Source organism: Talpa occidentalis, unplaced genomic scaffold, assembly GCF_014898055.3.
Source record: "Talpa occidentalis isolate TD23 unplaced genomic scaffold, MPIMG_talOcc4v2.1 talOcc4.8, whole genome shotgun sequence".
NCBI lineage: Eukaryota > Metazoa > Chordata > Mammalia > Eulipotyphla > Talpidae > Talpa > Talpa occidentalis.
The window spans coordinates 71,481,677-71,505,398 of NW_023605194.1; the positions used below are offsets into that span (position 1 = coordinate 71,481,677).

Sequence of the window (23,722 nt, forward strand, 5' to 3'; positions counted from 1 at the left end):
GCCTACACAAAGGCAGGACTCACAAAATCCCTCTTCAGCCCACCTGCCCATGGCCAACCCACCTGGGAATGCTGGTCAACCCACCAGTGTCCTTGGGGTGGTCCCCACTGCTGTTTTCAGATTAAGGGGTGTCCCGGAAAACAGTACCTATCTTTACTCGATACCCTGAGGGGCTTCAGCGGTCCCCCCACAATCCCCCACCCCAGGAGCCCCATGGACCCTCTCTCAGCCCAGGAGCTGCCTGGGACTCCAGTCTCTGGACTCAGCCTCCCAGCACCACCCAAGTCCAGTGAAAGGCACCCCCCAGGCCGAGCCAAGCCATGGGACACTGCCAGCTCCTTCGTCCCCCCAATTTTTTGTTTACTTACAAGGCAGATATTTCCAGTCCCAGATTCGTCCCAGGGAAAATACATACATACATATATACATATATATATATACATAAATATACATATATATAGCGGTGCCCCTGCGCCCCACGCCTGTCCCCGCCCAGCACCTGGACCTTGCACCCCGCCAGCCTGCCTGTCCCCACCAGTGACTCAGAGGCGGCCCCCCCCCCCCCCCCCCCCCCCCCCCCCCCCGCGCATTTAACCAGACTGCCAGCCAGGGCGCTCTGCACAACCCACTGCTCCCGCCGCCCATCCAGCGGCTCCTGCCGCCGGTCCTGTTCCGCTGCGGCCGCGCCTCTGCCTTCCAGCGCTGTCCAGGCCATGGGCCCCACGCGCCACCGCGCCCCCGGGCGCATACCGGCCCAGCTGGCCCCGCTGCTGCTGCTGCTGCTGCTACTGCGTCTGCCCTCCATGCGCGGTGAGTGCGGGGAGGGAGCGTCTCCCGACCCTGGGTCGTCTGGGAGGCCTAGCGGCCTTGAGATGTTCCTGAGACCCTCCACCCCCAGGCAGGACCCGCGCAGTGGCCAGAGAAGGGCGCCCCACCGCTGGCGAACACCCAGAGCCCTGCGCTGGCCCCAGCCCTGGCTGTTGGGCGTGGCGGGGGTGCGGGAGCGAATCTCACTCTGCTTCCTGAGGGGCAGCGCCTCGCACCCCTGCATTGCTCCTGCGGCGCTGTCTTGTGCGCCTGGCGACGGTCCCCAGGAGGATGCAATACACTTTCACCCCCTATTTTAAAAGAACGAAGACTAAGGGATTGTGCTTTCTGGACTGCTTGTCCCCGGCTGAATGGCAAGACAGGCAGCCTGGGCGTCCTATCAGTCCCTTGGGTGCCGGCCGGGTGGGGGCGCTGGGCTGTCTGGGAGCACTCCCCTCCTTCCCTGAGGGGTACTGCTTGAATCCACCGGCTAGTCCCTTTAGCTATGCCTTCTCCTTCCAGGTGACTGCAGCCTGCCCCCAGATGTCCCTAACGCCCAGCCGGACCTGAGGGGGCTCTCCAGTTTCCCCCAGGACACCACCATCACCTACAAGTGCAGCGAGGGTTTTGTCAAAGTCCCCAGCCTGCCCGACTCCATAGTCTGCCTGGAGAGTGAATGGTCAGAAATTGCAGAGTTTTGCAACCGTGAGTTCTTTCTTTCTCTCCTTCTCTCCAGTGGGGTGTGGCAGTGGAATGTATCTCCTTATGCTTCATTTTCTCCCTCTCCCAGTGACCGTAATTGATAGTTCTCTGACTTTATTAACCCCTGGGGTGTGCCTGTTGGCACTTCACACTCGGGCTAATTGACGGCATTACTTCCCAGAATAGGCCCTACTTCTCTTAATAGGTTTTTTTCCCTGACACCAGCTCCTGAAGTGCCTAGTAAGGAGGATAAACAAGGGCGCTGCTGAGGGAGCTGAGTGCCCAGGAACTGTTTGGCGATTACCTCGATGCACCTCACAGGACCTTGGTGTTCTTAAACTTCATTCTTTGATTAGGGTGGACTGTGGAGGGCACCAAGGAGGCCTCTCAAATGGGCCCCTTTACCCAGCCTCCCCCACAGAGCCTGGTGCTGGCTCTGCCATACACAAGAAAGACAGAGGTGACTCTGGAGCCTACCTTGAGCAGTCTGGAGCAGGGGCCACTGTGGTCAGTATAGAAATGGCCACAGTCGGGTGTGAAATGGGCCTTAACTGTTGCTTGGTCCATCAGTGGTGACAGGGGCAGGGACTCACTTCCACCCATCACGCCTGACCAGGCAGGCAGGTAGATGGGCCTGTCCTCTGAACCATGGACACGGTGACCCCAATGGCCACATCCGGACCTCCAGCAGTGAAGAAATAAGTGTTTCTGTGCCATGCTTGGCACACAATAGGGCCACAGTGACAGTGACATGGTGAGCCTTCCATGTGGATTGTCCAGTGTCCAGTGCAGGGGAGGGCAGAGGAGGGTGCGGGAAAGCCCCGACTGTTCCGGAGAGTTGACTGTCAATTATGAAATAAGGTGATGCTAATTTTGCTATTGTTGCTGCTTCCAGGGAGCTGCGCTGTGCCCCCCAGGCTGCTGTTTGCAGCTCTCAAGAAGATCTACAGCAAGCAGAACTACTTCCCGGCGGGCTCCACCGTGGAGTACGAGTGCCGCATGGGGTACAAGAGGGACCCCAGGCTCTCAGGACAACTCACCTGCCTGCAGGACTTTGCATGGTCCAAGCCAGTAGAGTTTTGTAAGAGTGAGTGTTACTTTACAGCGTCTGGGGAATTGGCATCTCTCCATTCATCCTGGAAGCCTCTGTGTGCATTTCATTCTTTATTTACCATAATGCAGATGTTTATGGAGGTTTGGATTGTTGTGTGTGACCTGGAAGGCCAGGGCCTGCACCCAGCACCCAGACATCTGTTGTCCTCACCACCCCCACCCCCCCGCTGTGCCTCTCTCCAGGGCCTCTGCCTTGGCCTCATCAAGGTTCTCAGCTCCGCTACTGCCTTGGCTTTCTTTGGCCCTTGGGTTGGCGTCTTCTGTTCCCCACAGAAGTGACACCCTCTGGTGTTTGTCCTTCCCTGACTGACCTCACTAGGCGTCACCCCCAGGCCCACTCATGACTCCACCAGGCAGGACTCCACCTTTTTCATAGCTGAGTCGAAACAGTGTTATTTACAGTGATTATTTCAAGAATGGCCGGTCATGCATTTTAAATCAGCAAACTGCTGGTGAGATAGGGATGGTAATTTACTTGAGATTTCACATTTAGTTAGTTTGAAGTTACCCAAAATGACATGAATATGTATGTATTTTACATACACTGCTTTTTAAAAGTGAATATAGGACTAAAATCATCAAATGCAGGCGAGACAGTGAAGGCGGGTTGGAGCGTGTGAGCTCCAGAAACATCAGTGGTTCAGAGGATGGACTTGCTCAGCCATGCTGAGTCATTAAATGACAAAAGTCAATTTGTATTCTTTTCTAGAAAAATCATGTCCTAATCCTGGAGAAATCAAAAATGGTCACATCAATATAACAACCGACATATTGTTCGGCGCCTCCATCTTCTTCTCGTGTAACACTGGGTAAGATTTGGGGCACTGGACACTCAGATTAGGACTCAAGATGGAAGTTTTTAGCTCCGTGACTGGTGTTTCAAGCCAGTAGGAGTAAAATAACTGCCGGGCTCACGGAGGCTTCCTAGAGGGAACTCACAGTTTGAACTAGGAAAACGGGACCAGAGGGGAGGTTTCTTCATCCCCCACAGTCTCTCAATCTTTAGATTTCAGGATGTGTATAACTCATAAAATTTGAATGTCATTAGCAAAGAAAAACTTGTAAATGTTGACACTTGGCAGAAATTAAATCCTTCAGGAGGCAAACATGAAGGCCAGCCTTAAGTTACCTCAATAATGGGTTTACATGTAGTTTTTTTCCTGTATCCAGACAACCCATTATAAAATATCATGAATTAAAACATTTATTCCTGGTGCAAAACTGTTCTGACCTGAGGCCTCTTCCATGTTCTGTTTGTGGAGAAGGCACCAGCCCCACTGAGATATTTCATCTTATCCCCTTTTTTCTCACTCAGTAGCTGCAATTGAACAGTGTGTGTGCACAGAGGTCCTGGACATCACATGCGCTCAGAATGCAGGCGTCCGTGGACCCCTGGACGAATACCAGGCCTCTGGCTTCATGAATGTATCCTCCGGGAGAGCTTGAGCCTATAGGTGCAGCGTGTGGGTCATATCCTGTGCAGCTGTTTGTACTTTTAGCCCTCAGTAATGTAAACTTCCCAAACATCTGGAGCACTTGAAATATTTTAAACGTTGTAGTACTTCCTGCATGTTGCCCACACGCAAAAACGCTTCACTTGTCTTACTTCAGTTACCCATCAGACGTAACCTTGTTAGGAAGCCTTTATAGACATTTAAAACCATTTTAAGCATTTATTTTCTTTTTAAAAAAGCTTTTCTTCATGGATGCCACATTGATAGATGGATGTCACCTTTTGAAATTTAATGTCCCCTGTCACCGGCCATGTGACTTGTGTCCACGGTCTCTTGTCGCCACCTAGTGGCGCAGCAGAGGCTTGGGGACGCGCGGCGGGTGTTCTGGGGGTTGGGAGGCGGTGCGCTGGGACTTCACTGTGTTTTCCTTCTTGGTTTTAGGTACAAGTTAGAAGGGGAGACGTCCAGCTACTGCTCTCTAGCAGACAACACTGTTCGCTGGAGCCACCCATTGCCAGAATGCAAAGGTGAGACTGGGAACAGCTTAGTGGTGCTGCGGGTCACCTTTGGTGCCTGTGACTTTCTCCTCCTGGGAAGGAGACTGTCTGCCTCCCCGCCCCAGGGTGGGAGGGTCTTAGCTCATTTAAAGCCTGTGCTCGCCACGCCCCTTAGCTGATCACCTTGGAGAGAAAGGATTAACCTGCCTGGAGAGTCCTGGCCTTCGCTGTTAGATGGCCACTCCTTCTGCGCTTGGGAGGCATTCGAGATTTTTACACCTGATTTTTGACTGTGTAGACTGAAATGCTGCTGATCAGGGAGTCTGTGTGGCATGAGCCCGTGACCCCAGAAGTGGCAGGTGACAGCATTGGCCCAGGCCTCCTGACTCCAGACCCAGCCTGTCCTACGACCCATCCGGAGCGGCAGCGAGCCTCTCTTAGGGCTATTTTCCGCAGTGATGAATGGCGTTAGTATTAGAGGTACTGGTATTTGTAGTAGAGAAATAAGGTCACCTAATGAAGAGGAAGTATGATTTTTGCCCCGCCTGGCCCCACGTGCCTGTGGGCTGCATATGCCCTTTGGTGTCTGGACCTCCCCAAGGTCAGGGTCCGGGAGGAGGGCTCTACCTGGCCTGGAGGGGTGTCGTGTCAGCATAGCTGTTCTGGCCCATCTCCTGGAAGGCACTCTGGAGGTTATGGGGGACCTCGGAACATGTCCTCCCAGCCCCACAGGGCCCGGGTTGCAGGTCCTTCAAAGTGGGGGTCAGGATAGCTTGACTGCAGCACCTCTGTTCTCCATTCATGCTTGGTGCACATGACATCCCAGGCAGCTGTCTGGGCCACAGAGGGGACCTTTCTGTCCTCCTCAAGGATGAAGTCAGACTGCCCAGTGTGGAGCAGGTTTGCCATGCCGCCATCCACAACTCCTCAGCCAACGCTCTGCCCTGTTGGCCCTGGGGTCCCCGTGTCCCTCCGGCCCCCCATCATCCCTCGTGTTGCAGCCTCTGCAGCCCAGAGTGTCCTTCAACCTTTCTTTGCTTGGCTGTTTTTGTTTTTTTTTTTTCTTTTTTATCAAGGGCCTGTTCTGGTGGTCCTTCTAGAACATTCCCTGGTGTCCCAGCTGGTTGTCCCGCTTTCCCTCTTTGTACCAGTGGGTGTGCTTGTCCCATGCACCCTGTGCCACTCGTATTAAGTAGCCACATCTCCCCATTTCATCCTGAGACAGGGGGCTGTAGTCCATTTTATTCCTGTTTCTGGGCCAGGCCTGGCGCGGGTCAGGTGCTCAGTAGCCTTAGAGCTGCAGCGGGGAGCTGGCCTCCCTCTCACAGCTAGTGTCATCAGGCTGGTCATGCCATTGCTTTGCTTAGACCGAAAGTGATTTGTGGATGGGCAGGCATTTTCTGGATCCTGAGAGCACCGGGCGCAAAAACTTCACGAGCCACGGACCCCCTCATTTCTTGCCTCCTCGACTTCAGAAATGTTGACCCTTGCATTTGTTATCAGGGTGGCCGGCAGGGAGAAGCTTCTCTTCCCAATATACTGGGGTGACTCTACTTGTTTTATAAATTCAGCGGCTCAGGAAGACATTAAATAACAGGCCCTGGAGTCTAAATTGCTGAAATCACTTTACCCGAAGTTCAGAGTAACTTGACCTTGACGTCGAGGGTCTTCCCGCACACAAACTGTTGGCGCCTCGCTCCCCAGCATGGCGCAGGCACCCAGCTCCTGTCCTTGGCGTCGCCACCCCATGGCACAAAGGCCACCCCCTCTCTCCTCCACCTAGGAGAAGGGCCCTCTGGGGGAGAAGCTCGAGTTTCGCGAATTCCTAACTTCTCCACCTTCCTTCTTCTTCCAGCTCACACACTTAGTTTTCCTAGAGCGTATTTGACATGTAATATGTGACAATTCTATGTCATTTTCAGTTTTCTAAATCTCATTAGTGCTATGAATTGGCTCAAAGCTTCCACTCTGTCTTGCAACATTCGTCTCCAGAGCGCCACAGCCCCAGCCCGGCACTTAGCAGGTGTTTGGGAACATTGCCCACTGACAACACTGAGTCGAGAGAAATGGAAAATTTTGATTTTTTGAAATCAAAGTTTAACATTTTAGTCTTGTTTCTTGGTAAAAGACCTCGCTCATTCTACTAATCTAAAATACGTTGGATTTTTAAAGAAATTCACTGTCCGGACCCACCAGAAATTGCCAACGGGACCATTCAGGAGCCACAGACCACCTACGTGTACCAGCAGTCCGTGACCTATCGCTGCGCCAAGGGCTTCCAGCTGGTTGGGGGCAGCTCCATCTACTGCACCATGAAGGGCGACCAGCCAGCCTGGAGCAGCCCTGTCCCTGCGTGCAAAGGTGAAGAAGAGGGGCCTGCGTGGCCGGCCTGGGGGCTGCGGGGCCTGGGGCTCCTGGACCCACACTCGCTGCCCTCGTGCACATGTGCAGCTTCCCTAGGGGCACAGTCTGTTTCCAGGTTCTCTGAGTGTCCTGGGACCTCCAAAGTGTGGGCAGCACGCGATGACCCCTCAGCAAATGCAGTCGCGCCACATACCGGAGTGCGGACTGCGCAGTTGGCGCCAACGGTCACGGTTGGCTTGGATGGGCAGGCCGTGCCTTGGGCCATTCCACGAGAGGCTTCTTACGTTCACAGGGTCTTGCAGCCTGAGCAGAGGGGTGCAGACCCAGTGCCTGCACCCTGGGGGGCAACGTCCTGCGACCTGTGGCCCCACGAATTATGCTCATTTAGTTTCTGCCTCCAGAATTTCTCTTTTTCATCCTTCTAGGTTTTTCCCTTAGTGCCTCTTGTGCCTGCATGGTGCTGCCAGGGACTTTCAAATTGCTCTGTGAAAGTTTTTGGCTCATTGCACTGCTGGGTGCCAGGCAGGACCGCTGTCTAAATGGCCCCGAGCTTGAATGTCAGGGTAACAGACGTCACTGCCTTGAAATCCTACTAGCGCAAAAGAGTTTTTATTATAAATGGCATAACATGCACTGCAGTGAAGTCATAGTAAAATCATAAGACAAATATAAAATGAGAAGTAAAAAGCTCTCTGTCCCTCATGCCACTCTCAGAAGTCATCATGGTACACACATTTTTGTGTTTAATTCTAAAAAGTGAGCACATATTCGTATGCATATTTGCTTTTCAAAAAGTCCCGTGACTGTGTGCCTGGATTGTCTACTTAGCCACTCTCCTATTGATGGGAGTTTAGATTTTTTTAAATTATTATCACACAAGCTGTTGTAACAGTTATTGTGCACATCTGTTCTTTGCTCATGTGTATAAGTAGTTTTGTGCAATAACTTCCCTGCCAGTTAGTCACAGCATCAAAGACATTGGCAGTGAGACTTTGTTGTTTGTTTAACTGCGTAAAGTGATGTTTTTATTTATTGATGTGAAGAAATCTATTTTTTTTTAAAGATTTATTTATTTATACAAGCTCTGGGTACAGTCAGAAGCGCGGGAGGGTGAGAGAATTCACCAGAGACAGCGGGGAACAGAGCAGGCAGACTCACGAAGTACACTGCTGAGGGAAGCAGAGGGCATGGCAGGAGAGGTCTGCTCGCCATGTGGGACCCACTTCTGCGGCCAGGGATTGATCCGGCACTGCAGAGGTCGCGGGCAGCTTCACAGCCCAATGCTCAACCGTTGTGCCACCAGGGGAGGCCCAGAAATCTATTTTTTAAATATTTTTAATTTTATTTATTTTTTACATCATTCTTCATTTTTGCACAATGTAAGCTTTCTCATCTCGGGTGCAGTCCCCGTGGAATTCCCACCACCCATTCACCTGTGACCATCACCACAGTCCCCTGTGCTCTTCCCCTGTTTTGATCCTGCTCCCTTCCCCCCAAGCAGAATATCTCGGGTTTATAGTTGTTGGTTTTGATTTTCACTTTATTATAATTACAACCCCCACCCCCATCCCTTATTTAGATCTCTGCATTCCTCCTATAAGTGAAATCATCCAGTATTTTTCTTTTTCTTTCTGGCTTATTTCACTGAGTGTCTTCCCCACCAGCTCCATCAATGTTGCTGCGAATGGCAGGAGTTTACCTTTTGCAGTAAAACTGGATCAGTGTCACTATGGTTATTTCCAAGACCCCATTCCAATTTCCTCCCATGAATCCAGCCTCCTGGTGATAACTGTGGCCAAATGAGTGTGTGGGGGGGCCTCATTTTATTGTTTGAATTCATTTAATGATAAGGGAAGTTCGATATGAAATTTTTAAACATTTAATTTGGCCATTGGCTCAAGTTCCTATTTTCCCCCATTTTGTTGAATCTGATTCCTTAGAGCTGGTAACTCCCTCCAGCTGCCCAGGAAGGCCTTGGTGGGCTGTGTCCGCGATGACATTGTGGCAAATAGATATTCAAAGATCCTATATTTACAGCAAAAATACAGCCTAGATGGATGCACTCAGCGCCCTGGACGTGGGGGTCAAGCCAGATGGGCTGAGGAGCCTGTGGAGGACCTTCTGGCCCAGACGGGAGCCCACCGCCAGGAGGCGGCCCTGGCAGAGCTCAGGGTTGTGCGGGCACTAGCTCCAAGAGTGGCCAGTGCTACCTGGGAAATGAGTGGCTGCCTTGGGCTCAGGCCTCTCAGAATGGGGTCTTAACTTAAGTTGCACAGTTTGTTCTCTGGCCTCAACTCCAGGAGGAATGGAACTGAGTGTAAAGCTGGCACCAGCACAATGGAAGGAAGGGATGCTTTCATCCCAGTCCCTTCGTTAGCTTAAAAGGAGGTGAAAGGGCAAGTCCCCAAGGTCAGGGACATGAGTGGAGAGCATTGGAGAAGCCCCTGCTCATGCCCCCTCCTGGCTGGTGGCTGTGTCCCGGCCTGGCCTGAGGGGAGGAGGGCATGTGAGAACGTGGGTGTGTGTCACGGACAATTTACTCTTTATGCTGAGCTCGTGTCTCTGTGTAAAGGTGCCTCGGTGGCCTGCAGTCCTGTTTCTCTTTCTGTCACGGCAAAAACACCGAGTAGCCCTTGGAATTCAGATGACAAGACTTGGTTTCCAAAGGGTCATATTTAAGTACTATGGAGTGGGAAGAAGCTTAGAGCAATTAATTGGTTCTGGAATCTTAGCTTGGGTAACAACATTAAGCTAATTTTAAAAATCATTTTTCCTCCACAGAAAGTTCTCAAATTTCCAAGGTCACACCAGCAGTTCAAAAACCCACTACAGTAACTGCTCCAGGTACAAAGCCCAAACCGACTCCTCACAAGCCCACCCCAGCCAGTGCTCCAGGTACAAAGCCCAAACCGACTCATCAGAAACCCACTTCTGCGAATGCACCAGGTACAAAACCCAAACCGACTCATCAGAAACCCACCACAATAAATTCTTCAGCTACAAAGACCCCACTAACTTCTCACAAACCCACCACAGCCAGTGTTCCAGGTACAGAAGCCTCATCGGCTCCTCAGAAACCTACCACAATCAGTGCTTTGCCTATAAAACCCAAGCCGACTCCTCAGAAACCCACCACAGCCAGTGATTCAGCTACAAAGGCCCCCCTAACTCCTCACAAACCCACAACAGCCAGTGATTCTGCTACAAAGGCCCCCCTAACTCCTCAGAAACCCACTACAATCAGTGCTTTGCCTACAAAGCCTAAGCCGACTCCTCAGAAACCCACCACAGCCAGTGATTCTGCTACAAAGGATCCCCTAACTCCTCAGAGACCCACTACAGTAAATTCTTCAGCTACAAAGAGTCTATTAACTCCTCAGAGACCCAATACAGCCATTGACTCAGCTACAAAGTTCCCACTAGCACCTCAGAAACCCACTACAATAAATTCTTCAGCTACAAAGATTCTGCTAACTTCTCAGAAACCCACCACAGCTAATGTTCCAACTTTGGAAGCCCCATCAGCTCCTCAGAAACCCACTACAGCAAATAATTCAGCTACAACCATCCAAAAATCCCCCCTATCAAACACTCTATCTGCAAAGACCCCAGCAGCCCTAAACCCTAGCATGGCACATGCTTCTGCCACACAAGCCACACGGCCAGCTCAGAGGCTCACTACAGCCAAGGCTGTGCTCACACAGAGTCCTCCAGCCACACACAAGGCCACTGCTGGGCTCTCCCCTGTGACCAAGGGTGCCCCTACAACACAAAGGCTGACTTCTGCTCATGTTACAGTGAAGCAGAGCCCAGCGGCTCCCAAGGCGACCACACGTGTCCACACCACCAGCACGGCGAAGGGGCAAGGCCCCCCTCCTTCAGGTGAGTGGACATGTCCAGGGACGGGGACCTGGTCTCTGGGTGGGCTTTCTGGCAGGCCGGGTCTCAGTGTTAGCCCATCCTAGGTTAGTGTAGCCCAAGGTCTTCCATGCCGCCATTCTTGACTGTCCCGAGGCGGGGGCTATGCTAGGCCTTGGAGCAGACAGCATTTTGTGCTGGGGCGGCGGCCCCATGAACAAAACGCGAAACTAGGGCTCGTGAGAATAATCTGTTTTCTGTATGAGCTTTACAGGCTGAATTTTTAAAGACTTGGCTGCTCCCCAGCTACTGGCTTTGGTTTGTTTCTTGAGCATCTTGTAGGACTGAAATACTCATTTTTAATTGTGATAGTTTTAAATGGCTTTAACTTTTTCATTGAAGTCTACACACAGACACCATGTGCCACTCTACCTTTTCCAAAACCGAAATTTGGGGGACCCCTGCAGTGCCCCTCACTGGCCAGCTGCCCTGTCTGCCCTGAACTGGGTCCCCAGGCCTGGTCTCTGTCCCGGGCCACTCAGGCCCTGCAGGGCGGATCTGGCTCCCTCTGCTTGCCTCCGTTCATTGTGCGATTTCTCCAGATTTTGTCCAGATTTCCTGATTGCTGCGTTGGAGTCTAGTTTGCCACCATCCAGATAATTTTTAAGAATTAAAACCATTACAGATATTATTTCTGAGATTTCTTTGGGGTATGTCTGCGCCCCACTAGCTAGACAGACACACTTCACACAAAACCGACCCCATTACTTGGTTCCCCTTTCAAAAAAGGAACTTCCACTTCCACCTGGTTTCGGTCAGTAGTTGTCTTTTAAAGTAGTTTTACACATCACAACTATATTCGTAATGATTTCAAAACTGTTTCTGGAAGCCTGCTTTGCCAGTCCCCGGGCATCTTGAAGGACAGATTCTGCTGTTTGAGCCATCATGGGGCTTCCTGGCACTCACGCCCTGGCTGCCAGCTGGGCCCTGCATGCCATGTGCCTGTGTCTGTGTCTGCATTCAGTGAAAATAGTTGGCCGTGAAGTCGTCACCTGACTTGGCCCTGTGCACTCGGTACCAGTTTGGGGGCTCATATTGGCACACAGACTTAGTTCCCCCTTTAGCCCTATAAGCACTGGCAGCCTCCTAAAGGGCAGAAAAGTTTTAGGTTGAACATACCCAATTTTCTACATAACAAGCCAGAGAGAAATAAAATTTCACTTTATATAATCTGTTACAGTGAACTTCATTGAAATATTTCTTTCTATAAAAAAGCTACAAGTTGATTTAGCCAATTTGACTATACCTGACACAATTTTTTGACATAACAAACCAATATCAGGGTCAAATTTCTCTTAGGTTGGACTTATTTATTCTTTAAAATATCATAAGCCACCTTTGGCTCTTTTTTGTTTTCTTTTTAAGATTTATTTAATTTATTTATGAATACAAGAGCTGGGGTGCAGGCCAGAGGTGCAGGGAGATGAGTGGATTCCCAGGAGACATAGTGGGGAGTAGAACAGGCAGATCCACTGAAATCCACAGCTGAGGGGAGCAGTGGGAGACAGGAGAGGTCTGCTACACCATGTGGGTCAACTCCCTGGCCAGGGATCAAACTCAGGCTGCAGTGGCTGCGCATAGCTTCATAGTGCTGAGACTTAACCCCTGTGCCACTGGGGAGGCCCTTTTGGCTCTTATTGAAAAAAATACTTAGGCACCACTTTCTGTCTATACAAAAGTGCAGGGACCCCTCCTCCCCGGCCCACCCTGTCCCACCGCAGCCCTGCAAGCACTGCCACCCTTGCTCGCTCTCCGAGGGTGAGTCAGTGGCTTGGGGACGAGTGTGCATGATGCACACAGGGCAGAGTCTGGGGAGAAACTGAGGCTTGAACATGCAGCTGCCGGCTCTGGACCCATGCCTGTCCTGCTGTGCCCACCGTTCTTCCCAGGGGGCTGTGGAGCAGCATATTTACTATCACTGCTAGTCTGTTTATTTGAAAGTAGTTATTTTTGCGAGACTTCATTCCTAGTCATTGAAAGGCCTAAACCATCAATGACACAGTCGGTGAAGTTTTGATAGAATCTGCTAAGACAGTCTCCAGCTCCTGAGTATCTAGTGGGAGGCTGGAGCCAGAGGGACTCCTGTCCCATCTGTCTTGATTCTTGCCACCGTGCCCTCCTGAACCTGCTGGGCAGCTTGGGCTCAGATCCAGTATTTCACCACATTTTCTGTTTACGGTGCTGACTGCCGAGTGGAGATAGGCACGGGCCTGTGTGCTGCTTGATGGAGTTAATAATATATCGTTATTATAATCCATTTTCTTAGTTACGGACTATGAGTTACTTTTGAACTCTCAAGTGCAGTTTGGGGCTTATATCTGTATTTTTGTATGTATAATAGCTGGCGAGCAAATCAATGATTCTAAACATTTTAAAAAATTTTTCTTCTTCAGGTGCTAACAACATTGCAGTTGGTAAGTTTGGCTCTCCGGTGGTTAAAAGAAATTGCCTTCACTGTGGGAAGTACAATCCGTATTCCTGGAAGAACATACTGTCTTTTAGATGTCTTAGGAATACTATTAAAATGCAGTGTTTGTGGGTACCAAAGAGAAAACAGGTAAATGCATTTTATCGACATGTTTTGTGGAAACCAATGAGAACGGGGTACATTCCTAAGTATTCCCGACCTTGTTCTTGTTCCAAGGTCATTTTGGGGCAACTTCAGGTCACATGGCCAATCAGTCGTGTATCCCTGCGAGCCTCTTGTATGACGGCATCCTCCTAGGGCTGAAGAAGCTCAGGAAGAAGCTGATGGTTAATCCAATCTCTCTCCTCAAGTATTTTTTAGCTAATCATAAACTGCTCCGTGGCCATTTCCAGATTACTATCCCGTGCCAAAGAAAACCGTGCTACCTTTGTGTACACCCTCTTCCTTTTCTCTTCCCTTTCATTTGCAGCAAAGTTATTTTCGAAAATATTATGTTGTTGTAGACATGAGGCCAAAAGCACACATCTGTGGAATGGATCTCCTGTCTTTTGCTCTAGTTCCTTTTTTGTCCATATATTATTTGATGTTATGAATTAACAGGGACATGAATAAATCCTGATAAAGGTGGTAAGGGAAATGTTTGTTAAGAAGCAGTACAGCTTAATTGATAAGTAATGGCCAATAGAAAATATACTCTTACTAAGAAGTGTATATTTTTAAATTATTCCCTTATGAACTGAAGTATCCAACGTTATGCATGTGTGAATTGGCCAAGTTAGTATAAAGCCAAAAGTGAGCATTTATTATTATTACTATGGTTTTCTTATATTTGACTGAACCACTCCTAAATGAAAAGCTCTATTTTGAAAGGTTCCAACAGTTGAAATTCACTTTGTTCATTCTATATTTTTAAACAAATAAATGTATTCTAAGTGAAACCAGCACGAGAAGGAGTTAATGTTGACAACAGGGATGAGTTCAGTACGTGAGCTTTCCTGGCCTGCTCAGCAGAATTCAAGGAAGGTTTGATGTGCATGTTCTTTTTCTCTGAAATTCATGAAGTTTAGAGTATGATTTCCCAGGAATCCTCTCTTAGGTGAACTGTAATTCCAACCTATATTCAAGAATAAAGAGCTCCCTGCCTCTTCAGTCAGACACTGGGCAGTGCCTGTGTGAGTGTGACCCTACACTTATGACAGAAAAACATGAAAGTTAGCTTTAGTTCTTAGGTTTATTCTGTGAATCAAGTCACTTTTCTCATTTTAAAGATTATCAAGGAAATTGCTTTTGTCACTACACTGCAGTGTGAGTGGTGCTGAGTCATTAGGATTTCACAAGTATTTGAACTTTTTCCTATTTAATTTCACCAGGAAAGAGACTTATCTTTGCACTTCCTCATGTGCTACATTAACGAAGTCTGGAGATATCTATACCAGTGTTTCTCCACTTGCTTCATCATTGCCCTCTCCCTTTCAGGAATTTTTGACTCCCCCCACCCCCACCCAGTAATCCCTGTGGATCCCCACGAAACTTTAAAACCACACATATACTGACAATCTATGTCCATGCTAGGCATGCGTACAAACGTCCACACACACGTTACACCTGAACGCATGAGTTCCTTTCTTCCCGTGTGGGAGATGCCCCCACTGAGAACAGGTGCTCTCAGCTGTTGCTTCTGTTTTTGTTTTTAAGACAAAACCTTAGAGAAGAAAGGCTTGTGCCTTGGAGTCCGACAGACCTTGGTTTGTGTCTTGTTTTCTTTTTCATTCTGTAATTCCTCTCCCCAAGTTCCAGTTTTCTCCCTTATGAGCTGGAGATCATGATTTCTACCTCAAGTCTCTGACGTTTAAATGTTTACGTTGACAATGCCTAGCACAGCACTAAGAGTTGAACAACTGCAGCTTAAAGAGGTTGCCAGATACAGTTGCAACTGTTTTCTGAACATGAATTTCTGGCAATTCTGTTACTCCCTCTGGACATGCCAAGGCAGCAGCAAGTCTCTTACGGTATCTGCGTGTCCACTACAGGCAGAGCCCTGTGCTGCGGTTTTTGTACATATTCATTTACCCCTCACCATGGTCCTGCATGGGGCCAGTGCCCACCTGTGGCTGAGACTGTGGCTGTGCACCTTGCCAGTTGTAGCATGCCTCCATGTGCAGGGGGCAGGCAGGTGACCGTTTCTCCAACATGGGGTTCGTGAAGGTAGAACGGGTCTCGTCCTGGCCACGGGACAGAAACTGCACGAGCCAAATCCACTGGCTAGAGGTAGCCCTGGATCTTGTAGGTTTGCTTTGTTCCCCCATGGCAGAAATGCTACCTTTGACAGTCATAAACCCCTCTGGGGAGTCATGGGGGAGCAGAAGGGAAATGGAAGGAAAAGCAGGTGACTGCTTGGTGCAGCAGCCTCACCCTCCTCTGTTCTCTCAGGGCATATGCTTGCTTACCGCCGCACACTTCTGAGTGTGGATGTGTCACAGACTGGTACAAACTGGGGGTATCCTTGGTGGCAATGTGAAATGTAAAGGCCTCTCCTGTGCTCTCTGCCTGTGCAACGACAGGCGGCAGGCCAGGCCTGGCAGACAGTGACTTCATGTTGTGCAGAGAGCATGCAAATGGCGTAGTCCTGCAGTTGCCTGGGGCTGCTGGGTCTGAGGAGAGTGTGTGGGTTTCCTTTATTTAACAAATGAAAGAAATACACAGGCACAGAGAATGCAGTGAAAGTCGAGTTTAAGGCTTGCATCTGTGGAAGTCTCTGTCCAGCAGCACGTCAGCTGCCCACAGGCCTGTCCCCTCATTGGTGTGAAACAGGATGAGAAAGCAGCACACACCTTGCCCTCCGCTTTCCAGGCGCTTGTAGTATGTGGGCCATGTTCCTGCTTTATTGATCGACGGGAAAGTTTTTGAGGTGCCCAGGAGAACCCACATTTCTCCAGAAAGGGCGCCAAGCATCATTTAATTAATACCAGGTCCTTTAGGAAGAATTCTGGTGTGAGGTCTTTGGAGGTGGAGATGATGCTGTGTATGTACAGTGCTCACGGTCTCAATTTTTTCAGCTACTGGTGAGTGAGTCGTGAGCACGTCCATGGCCTCACGGCTTACCCTGTGGGCACTGGTCCCACGGGCTGCCACATGGGCTCAGCGGTGCAGCCCCTTCTCCCCCTGAGTTGTTTTTAACTCCATGTAGATATATTTCATGTCAGGGGTGGGGTCGCTAAAACCCTCCTAAGTGGTCTGAGGGTCCGTGTTGTTCTCACGTAAGTGCTCCTCAATTAACGATTAAGGACATTAGAACCATGGCCATCATTTCACACGTGGTTTCATAGTCTCATTATCCCAAGGTGTAAAAATCTGAACTTGACCCTGACTCACCTTTGGGGTGGATTCCTGTCCACACCAAGACTAAACTATTGCCTTTGTACCTCCATATTTTCATCTTGTCTAATTTGAGAGCTAGACTCTTACTGATTCACTAACGGCTCTTGTGTGAGAATTTTTTCTCATATTTCCATATTTGCTCTGGTGTCCTGTTGACCCACCAACCTCCACACACCTCCGGGGACTGCGTGTGTCCCCAGAGGTTCCTGTGGCCCAGCAGCAGTGAAGCACTTTTGAATTTCTTTTTTATTTATTTCTTTTCTATTTTTATATTCCCCATACAATTGCACCCCCCCTTATTTTGGCCCCAATCCCTCCTTTCCCTGCCCCCCACATAGTGTGTTTCTGGTTTATAGTTGTTTGTCGATTTTGATTTTTTCTCTCTTATAGTTATTCTTTTTCCTGGTCCCTTATTTAGGTTGTCTTTCCATTTCTTTGTGTCTACTTCTATTTCTTTTAACAGTGTTTTATAGGTTTTTTTTGTATAGGTCCTTTACTTCTTTTGTTAGGTTTATTCCCAAGTATTTGATTTTTTTTGTTTCAATAATAAAAGAAATGGTTTTCTTGATTTCTTCTTCTTCAGATTTATTGTTTGTGTATAGGAAGGCTACTGATTTTTTTCGTGTTGATTTTGTATCCTGCCACTTTACTAAACTGAGTTTAATTAGTTTTTCTGTGGAGTTTTTGGGGTTTTCTATGTATATTATCATATCGTCCACAAATAGTGATAGTTTGACTTCTTCCTTGCCTATTTGAATGCCTTGTATCTCTTTCTCTTGTCTTATTGCTCTGGCTAGGACTTCTAGTATTATGTTGAAAAGCAGTGGTGAGAGTGGACATCCTTGTCTTGTCCAGACCTTAATGGGAATGCTTTCAGTTTTTCGCCATTGAGAATGATATTGGCTATGGGCTTGTCATATATGGCCTATATGATGTTGAGGTATGTTCCTTGTATCCTGAGAATTTCAAGGGCCTTTATTATAAATGGGTGTTGTACTTTGTCGAATGCTTTCTCAGTATCTATGGATATTATCATATGTTTTTTATATTTCTTCTTGTTGATGTGTTGGGTTACATTGATTGATTTTTGCAAGTCGAGCCATCCTGGTGTCCCTGGAATAAATCCTACTTGGTCGTGGTGAATTATCTTATGAATGAATTGTTGGATTCTGTTGGCAAGGATTTTGTTGAGGATTTTTGCATTAGTGTTTATTGGGGAGATTGGCCTGTAATTTTCTTTTTTTGTGCTGTCTATGTTTGGTTTTGGTATTAGTGTAATGTTGGCTTCATAGAACGTATTTGGTAGTATTCCTTCTTTTTCAATTTTTTGAAAGAGTTTGTGTAGGATAGGCACTAATTCACTGCTGAACATTTGGTAGAATTCATTGTGAAGCCATCTGGGCCTGGGCTTTTTGTTTTTGGGGAGTGCTTTGATTACTGCTTCAATTTTGCTGCTTGTAATTGTTCTGTTTAGTTGTTCTATTTCTTTTTTGTCCAGCTTTGGATGATTATATCGTTCTAGGAATTTGTCCATCTCTTCTAGGTTGTTGAATTTGATTGCATATAAGTGTTTATAGTAATCTCTGATTATTCTTTTGATTTCCGCTAGTCTGTTGTGATTTCTCCTCTTTCATATATAATCCTATTTATATGTGTTTTCTCCTGTTTTTTCTTTGTGAGCCTTGCTAGAGGTTTGTCTATTTTGTTTATTTTTTCAAAGAATCAACTTTTGGTTTCATTGATCTTTTGGATTTTTTTTTTAATTTCCAATTCGTTTATTTCTGCTTTGATTTTTATTATTTCCTTTCTTCTACTGGCTTGAAGTCTTTTTTTTTTGTTGTTGTTCTTTTTTCTAGTTCTTTGAGATGTGAGATTAGGTTCTTTTTTTGAGTTCTTTCTTGTTTGCTGATGTCAGCCTGTATTGCTATATATTTTCCTCTTATTACTGCTTTTGCTGCATTGCATACATTCTGGAAAGTGGTGTCCTCCTTGTCGTTCAACTCAAAGTATTTCTTAATTTCTTCTTTGATCCTCTCATTAGTCCAATGGTCTTCTAGGAGTGTGGATTTCAATCTCCATGAAGTGGGAGGGTTCCTTGTTTTCTTTTCATGATTTATTTCTAGCTTGATGCCTTTATGATCGGAGAAGATAGTTGGAATGATTTTGATTTTCATGTATCTGTTGATGTTTGTCTTGTAGCCCAGTATGTGATTGATTCTGGAGAAAGATCCATGTGCACTTGAGAAAAATGTGTACTCGGATTTTTTTGGGTTCAGTGCCCTATAGATGTTAAGTCCATGAGTTCTATGTCTTTATTTAGGGCTCTAGTGTCTTTGTTTATTTTTCATCTCGTTGATCTGTCCATTGGTGAGAGTGGGGTGTTGAAGTCTCCCACTAGATATGTATTTTCTTTAATATCTGTTTTCAGAGCTGATAATAATTGTCTAATATATTTTGGTGCCTCTTCATTTGGTGAGTATATGTTGATGAGTGTTATATCTTCCTGATGTATTGTCCCCTTGATCATAATGTAGTGTCCATCTATGTCTCTTTTTACCTTTTTTAATTTGAAGTCTATTTCATCTGATATAAGTATGGCTTCTTTTTTGGTCTATTTGCTTGTAGGATTGTTTTCCAACCTTTCACTTTCAGTCTGTGTTTATCTTTTATGGTTAAATGTGTTTCCTGGAGACTTTTGAATTTCTTGATATTTTACTCCAATCAAAGATGAGGTATTTTTGGAAGTGGCAGGATTCATCACAGGGGCAGAGAACACCCCCATTTCTGGGGAGCAATGGTTCCCCTCATGAACTATCTTTCTAAGTGAATGACGTGGAGTTAGGGGATCAGTTACAGAGACTGCCTGGATGATACACTCTAAAAACTCACCTGTGGTAGAAATGGCTCTTTTAAAAGCACCCCAGAAGACAGTACAATTGTGTGACATTTATATCTTCCTGATTTGGAATTAAAGATACTTGCTAGTCACATTAGCTTCAGCTGCTTTTCTAGTGTCTTCTGTAATTTCCTTTCTAGTACAGATCAAAAGAGCACAGCCCAAGGACAATGGGGGTTGGGGTGGGGAGGAAAAGAGCACCCAGGGCAGTGAGGATGAAGGGAAATTGGTGGTTTTGAGAAGAAAGACTGGAAGCAGAAAGCAGGCTATAAAAATTACTCTCTGTGGACCAACTTTTTGGACCAATGACTTGATATTTCTCAACTGAAAAGAGTGCATTTAATCCTAAAAGTTAATGTTAGCTTTTCTAGGTGGAATTGCGTCTACAATAGTTTACAAACTGAAATGCTAAGTAGGCTTTCCCATCACCTTGCACATGACCTTCTCCTTTCTGAGATCCAGGTTACTCATTTCCAAGTGAGAGTGCATTTGGAGTTGCAGTAGCTCGGTGCTGAAATGACATCATTCAGTGATACGATGTGAGTGAGCGATGATCAAAACATTTAAAATTGAACATGGTGGGGAGGGTTGGAACATCTGAGAATTGAACCTGTCAGACATTTTCATTTGAGCATTGTGATACTTCAATAGTTTGTCTTTTCTTTGAAAGAAAACAGGAGAAATAACGTGTAATGGTCAGCATCAGACTCGCAGCACAAGGCAGCCAGACACAAGCCAGAAGTCAAATCTCCTAGTTTCCCTTAATTGCCTCCTCGCTGCCATGTTGTGATGCCACATTGTATATGTAACTGCTCATGCATCTATTAACTGTGCTGTCAATTTTCCCCCCTCAAGGATTTGTTGCTGGCACTGTTCTAATTGTTACCGTAATTCTAATCAAAATTGTCTGGGACTATGGAAAATCAGGGTGAGCAGAAATTTTGGTGATGTTTAAAAATTTATTCTTCTTTCCAGTAAAACTTGAAAGCATATCAGTAGACAACTCTAATAGCTTAATGGCATAATCAGATGTGCGTTCTCTCTTTCTTCCTTTCGTAATTAATACCTTGATGAGTAGACTTGGGGTCTCTCTTTTTTTTTAATCTCCCGACTTGGGGTCTCTTTAAAGCATTTCTCGATACACTCAGGCATTAGCAACATCTCAATGGAAAGTCCTTGGAAAGCCAAACTTCCCCTTTGCCATCTGGTCATCAACGCACCTTTCTTCCTGCTCAGTATGACTTACCGCAGCATCTGTGTGTTGTATAGAAGTAAAGAAATAGAAGAAAAGGCCACCATTAACTTGCTGCCAGGTTGCCTACAATTAGTGCTTTCCTGAGTGGCATTTTAATAGGCCTTGCCACCCTCAGCCTGGCACCCAGTGCCTGGAGGCCTTGCTGGGCCTCAGCTCTCTCAGTTCTTCCTGTGTGGAAGACCTAGGTGCACGGTGAACTGTGCTGGTCAGACAGCGACGCACAGAAGAAAATCAGTGTTATTTGAAACACCTACATCCACACAACACACATCAAGTGCAATGTGGCTGGCGCCAAACTATCCTACAGGCAAACAGCACTATTTAAATTGACCCCTTCTCTGTCTTAGAGATTTTGCTCTTCAGAAAGCTCATTGTGGACTTCCTACAGACTTGAATGATTTCTGGACTGTCTGTTTTACCATGAACAGTTCATTTTAATACTGTCGCAGATTCTTTAGCTGTCTAATTCTCTAGGTGATGGAGCTCTCTAGCTTTTACTCTGTAACCCCTTTCTCCTGAAATTAACAATATTGTTTAAGCCTACTGCAAGTGAAAGCATGTTCACATTCTCTACATCACTAAATAGTTTGATCTCTGAGTGAAAATACTGGGTGGCTTTTTTAAAAGGGTGTTCACGAGTCTCGGTCCCCACCCCAGGCCTCCAGGAGTCATCATAGCAGTAAGCAGGAACATCATTTTCTCTTCAGATGTGTCAGAAACATATTAAGAATGTGGGTTAGAACCCAGAAAAAATGAGCAAAGCTGGGTCAAGTGCCTGAGCAGGTGACAGCGGAGGAGCTTAGAGCACCGCAGCCTCCTGCTCCCTTGCTGTCCCGGCTCTCAGGTGGCCTGGACAGGCGGCTCGGCCAGCTCTAGTTACTGCAGAGGGTGGGGTGGGGAGTTGGGGCCTCTAGGGACATCACCAGCTTCTTTACAGAGTTTGATAAAATAATTGGCCCTGATACCCATAACAGGATGAAAGGTGCTGAAACTTAGCAGGAGGGGATATTTGCTGCGGGTTTGTCAGGAGCAGAGACGAGCCTCCATCTCTGAACAGCAGAATACTCGATGTCCCCTCAGGGGGAGCTCAGCAAGGGCTGGGCTGGCTGCTTTGTTGTGGCTCTGATTTCCCGCTAATCTAGAGAAAACCTGGCTGCGATGAGAGCAGGGGTTAAGCGAGGGAGCACGAAGGTGAAAGGAGATTTCACCCGGGGCTGGTGTTTGCCCAGCGAAGGTTGTGCTGGCACCTTTGAGAGCTTGTGCGCTCGGGTTCACACAGAGGGTGAGGGCTTGTGAGCGGGCGTGGATGCAAACAAAACCTTGTCATCCATCAGTGTTTCTCTCTCTACTGCTCAGCTCTTACGACACAGGTGAGGACAGCAAAGGCCTCAGTGTCACGTTTCGTAATTAACTGACGTGGGAGGTGTCAGAAGTAAGAGCTTCTGGTAAATTGTGACAGGTATATGGTTTCATAAAATCCACTTCCTTGCCTTGCAATGTGTCCCTGCTGCGGTCGGGCAGGGTCGGGGGGACTAACCTCTGCTTCGGAATGTTGGAATCATTCTTTGATGAATGAACGACTAACATGGGCTGGCTCTCCCCTCCCTGGTGTTTTCCGTTCCTGCGGGATCTCAGCCTGGGTCTGGTTCCTGCCACTGCTGGGCTGCGGACGGTGCTACAGAGGCCTGGACCCAGAGCAAAGGAGCCCAGAGAGGGCGACACCTTCGTTAGCTGATGCCCCGAGCATGGTGGGCCCTGGCCCCATGTCCCTTCACTGAGGGCAGTCAGTGTTTCTGGCATCAGGACATGCTGACACTTGCTCGAAGTCACCTCTTAGTTGTGTTCATAGACTTTGTAAGCTGAGTCTCTTATTCATGATGCAAAATTATTGCACCAGAATAATTGAAATAAATGTGTCTAGAAACTTGGTTTCTTCCTCGGAAGGAAGTATCAGTTCCACACACAGCTGACTTCTAACCTGAAAGTAACTTCATGGATTCTAACTTGTTCACCATCTCCAGAAACTGAAAACTCTGGTGTCATATTGGTGTCGTGCTGGCTACTAACTACGGGCTGGGGTCACCCACACGCTCCCACGCGCTGACTTTGTGTTTAACACCCTAAATAAACTAATCAATTTTCACATTTTCTCACACAGGAACTGCAAAAATTCATGTTCATCACCCATAACTAAAATCATTTTGATTTTAATTTTTTTTTTAAATTTTCAGGACAAACATGTTTTATGTTGACAGCCCTGCTTATGATGTTGACCACCGTGGCCTAGCTGCCTTGACCAAAGGGGAGTTGAGAAGGAAGGCACCCCAGTACCTGCAATATTTCTAGTTCCTTAGGACTTCCCAGAGACTGGCTGCGCAGTGGCACTCGGTTTGTTTCCTTGTTTTCTTTGTGAAGGGCATACGAAGGTCAAGGAATCACATTCTCAACACAACGGAGACTTGGAAATAGAACAGGGAAGGCTGAGTGAGAGCCCACAAGACAGCGCAGGGGTCTGCTCACCGCAGCCTGCGCACAAAGACAGGCCACAGCGATTTCTCCACTTGATGTGTATTTTTACTCAAAAAGGAAACAAAAAATGGCACACATTAGTTGAATATTTAAAACAAGCAAAAAACTGAAACCAGTCTCTTCTGAGAAAAATAACCAAAGAGAGATGAACCACATTATAAAATAATCTTATTTGTCAGTAAGACAATCCTTTCATTATGTGATACAAAGCTCTCTTTCTGAAGACATCCATAGCCAGATTGTAAATCTTATTCTTTTGTAATGCTGAGATTAATTTATTTATATTTATTGATGTCACTGAGCACATTGGTGTTACATGTACAATAAGAAAGTTCCAGAAGATATGTAAAGAAAAATTTATTTTCCCTAAGTAGAAATAAA

At 47.2% G+C, this 23,722-nt stretch overlaps 1 protein-coding gene across 3 annotated transcripts; it reads left to right on the forward strand.

Moving 5' to 3' along the window:
* Positions 1–785: 785 nt before the first annotated feature.
* Positions 786–23,722, forward strand: CD55 (CD55 molecule (Cromer blood group)). Of its 3 annotated transcripts, XM_054690240.1 has the most exons (11): positions 786–810; positions 1,330–1,512; positions 2,405–2,596; positions 3,332–3,431; positions 4,518–4,603; positions 6,746–6,934; positions 9,719–9,883; positions 10,736–10,819; positions 13,249–13,269; positions 22,169–22,271; positions 23,044–23,079. In XM_054690240.1, exons 1-10 carry the CDS (start codon positions 804–806, stop codon positions 22,225–22,227), a joined length of 1,086 nt encoding a protein of 361 aa, XP_054546215.1. In that variant the 5' UTR covers positions 786–803; the 3' UTR covers positions 22,228–22,271; positions 23,044–23,079. The 3 variants fall into 3 exon arrangements, with proteins under 3 accessions (XP_054546215.1, XP_037352366.1, XP_037352363.1); XM_037496469.2 differs by lacking the exon at positions 22,169–22,271 and having other exon boundaries at positions 23,044–23,722; XM_037496466.2 differs by lacking the exons at positions 22,169–22,271; positions 23,044–23,079 and having other exon boundaries at positions 9,719–9,781; positions 13,249–18,344.

What these genes read in the sequence shown, in the direction of transcription:
- CD55 (XM_037496466.2), top strand. An exon ending in AATTGCAGAGTTTTGCAACC is followed by an intron (nt 1,513 to 2,404) that starts GTGAGTTCTTTC and finishes TGCTGCTTCCAG; the next exon opens with GGAGCTGCGCTGTGCCCCCC. An exon ending in CCCATTGCCAGAATGCAAAG is followed by an intron (nt 4,604 to 6,745) that starts GTGAGACTGGGA and finishes GGATTTTTAAAG; the next exon opens with AAATTCACTGTCCGGACCCA.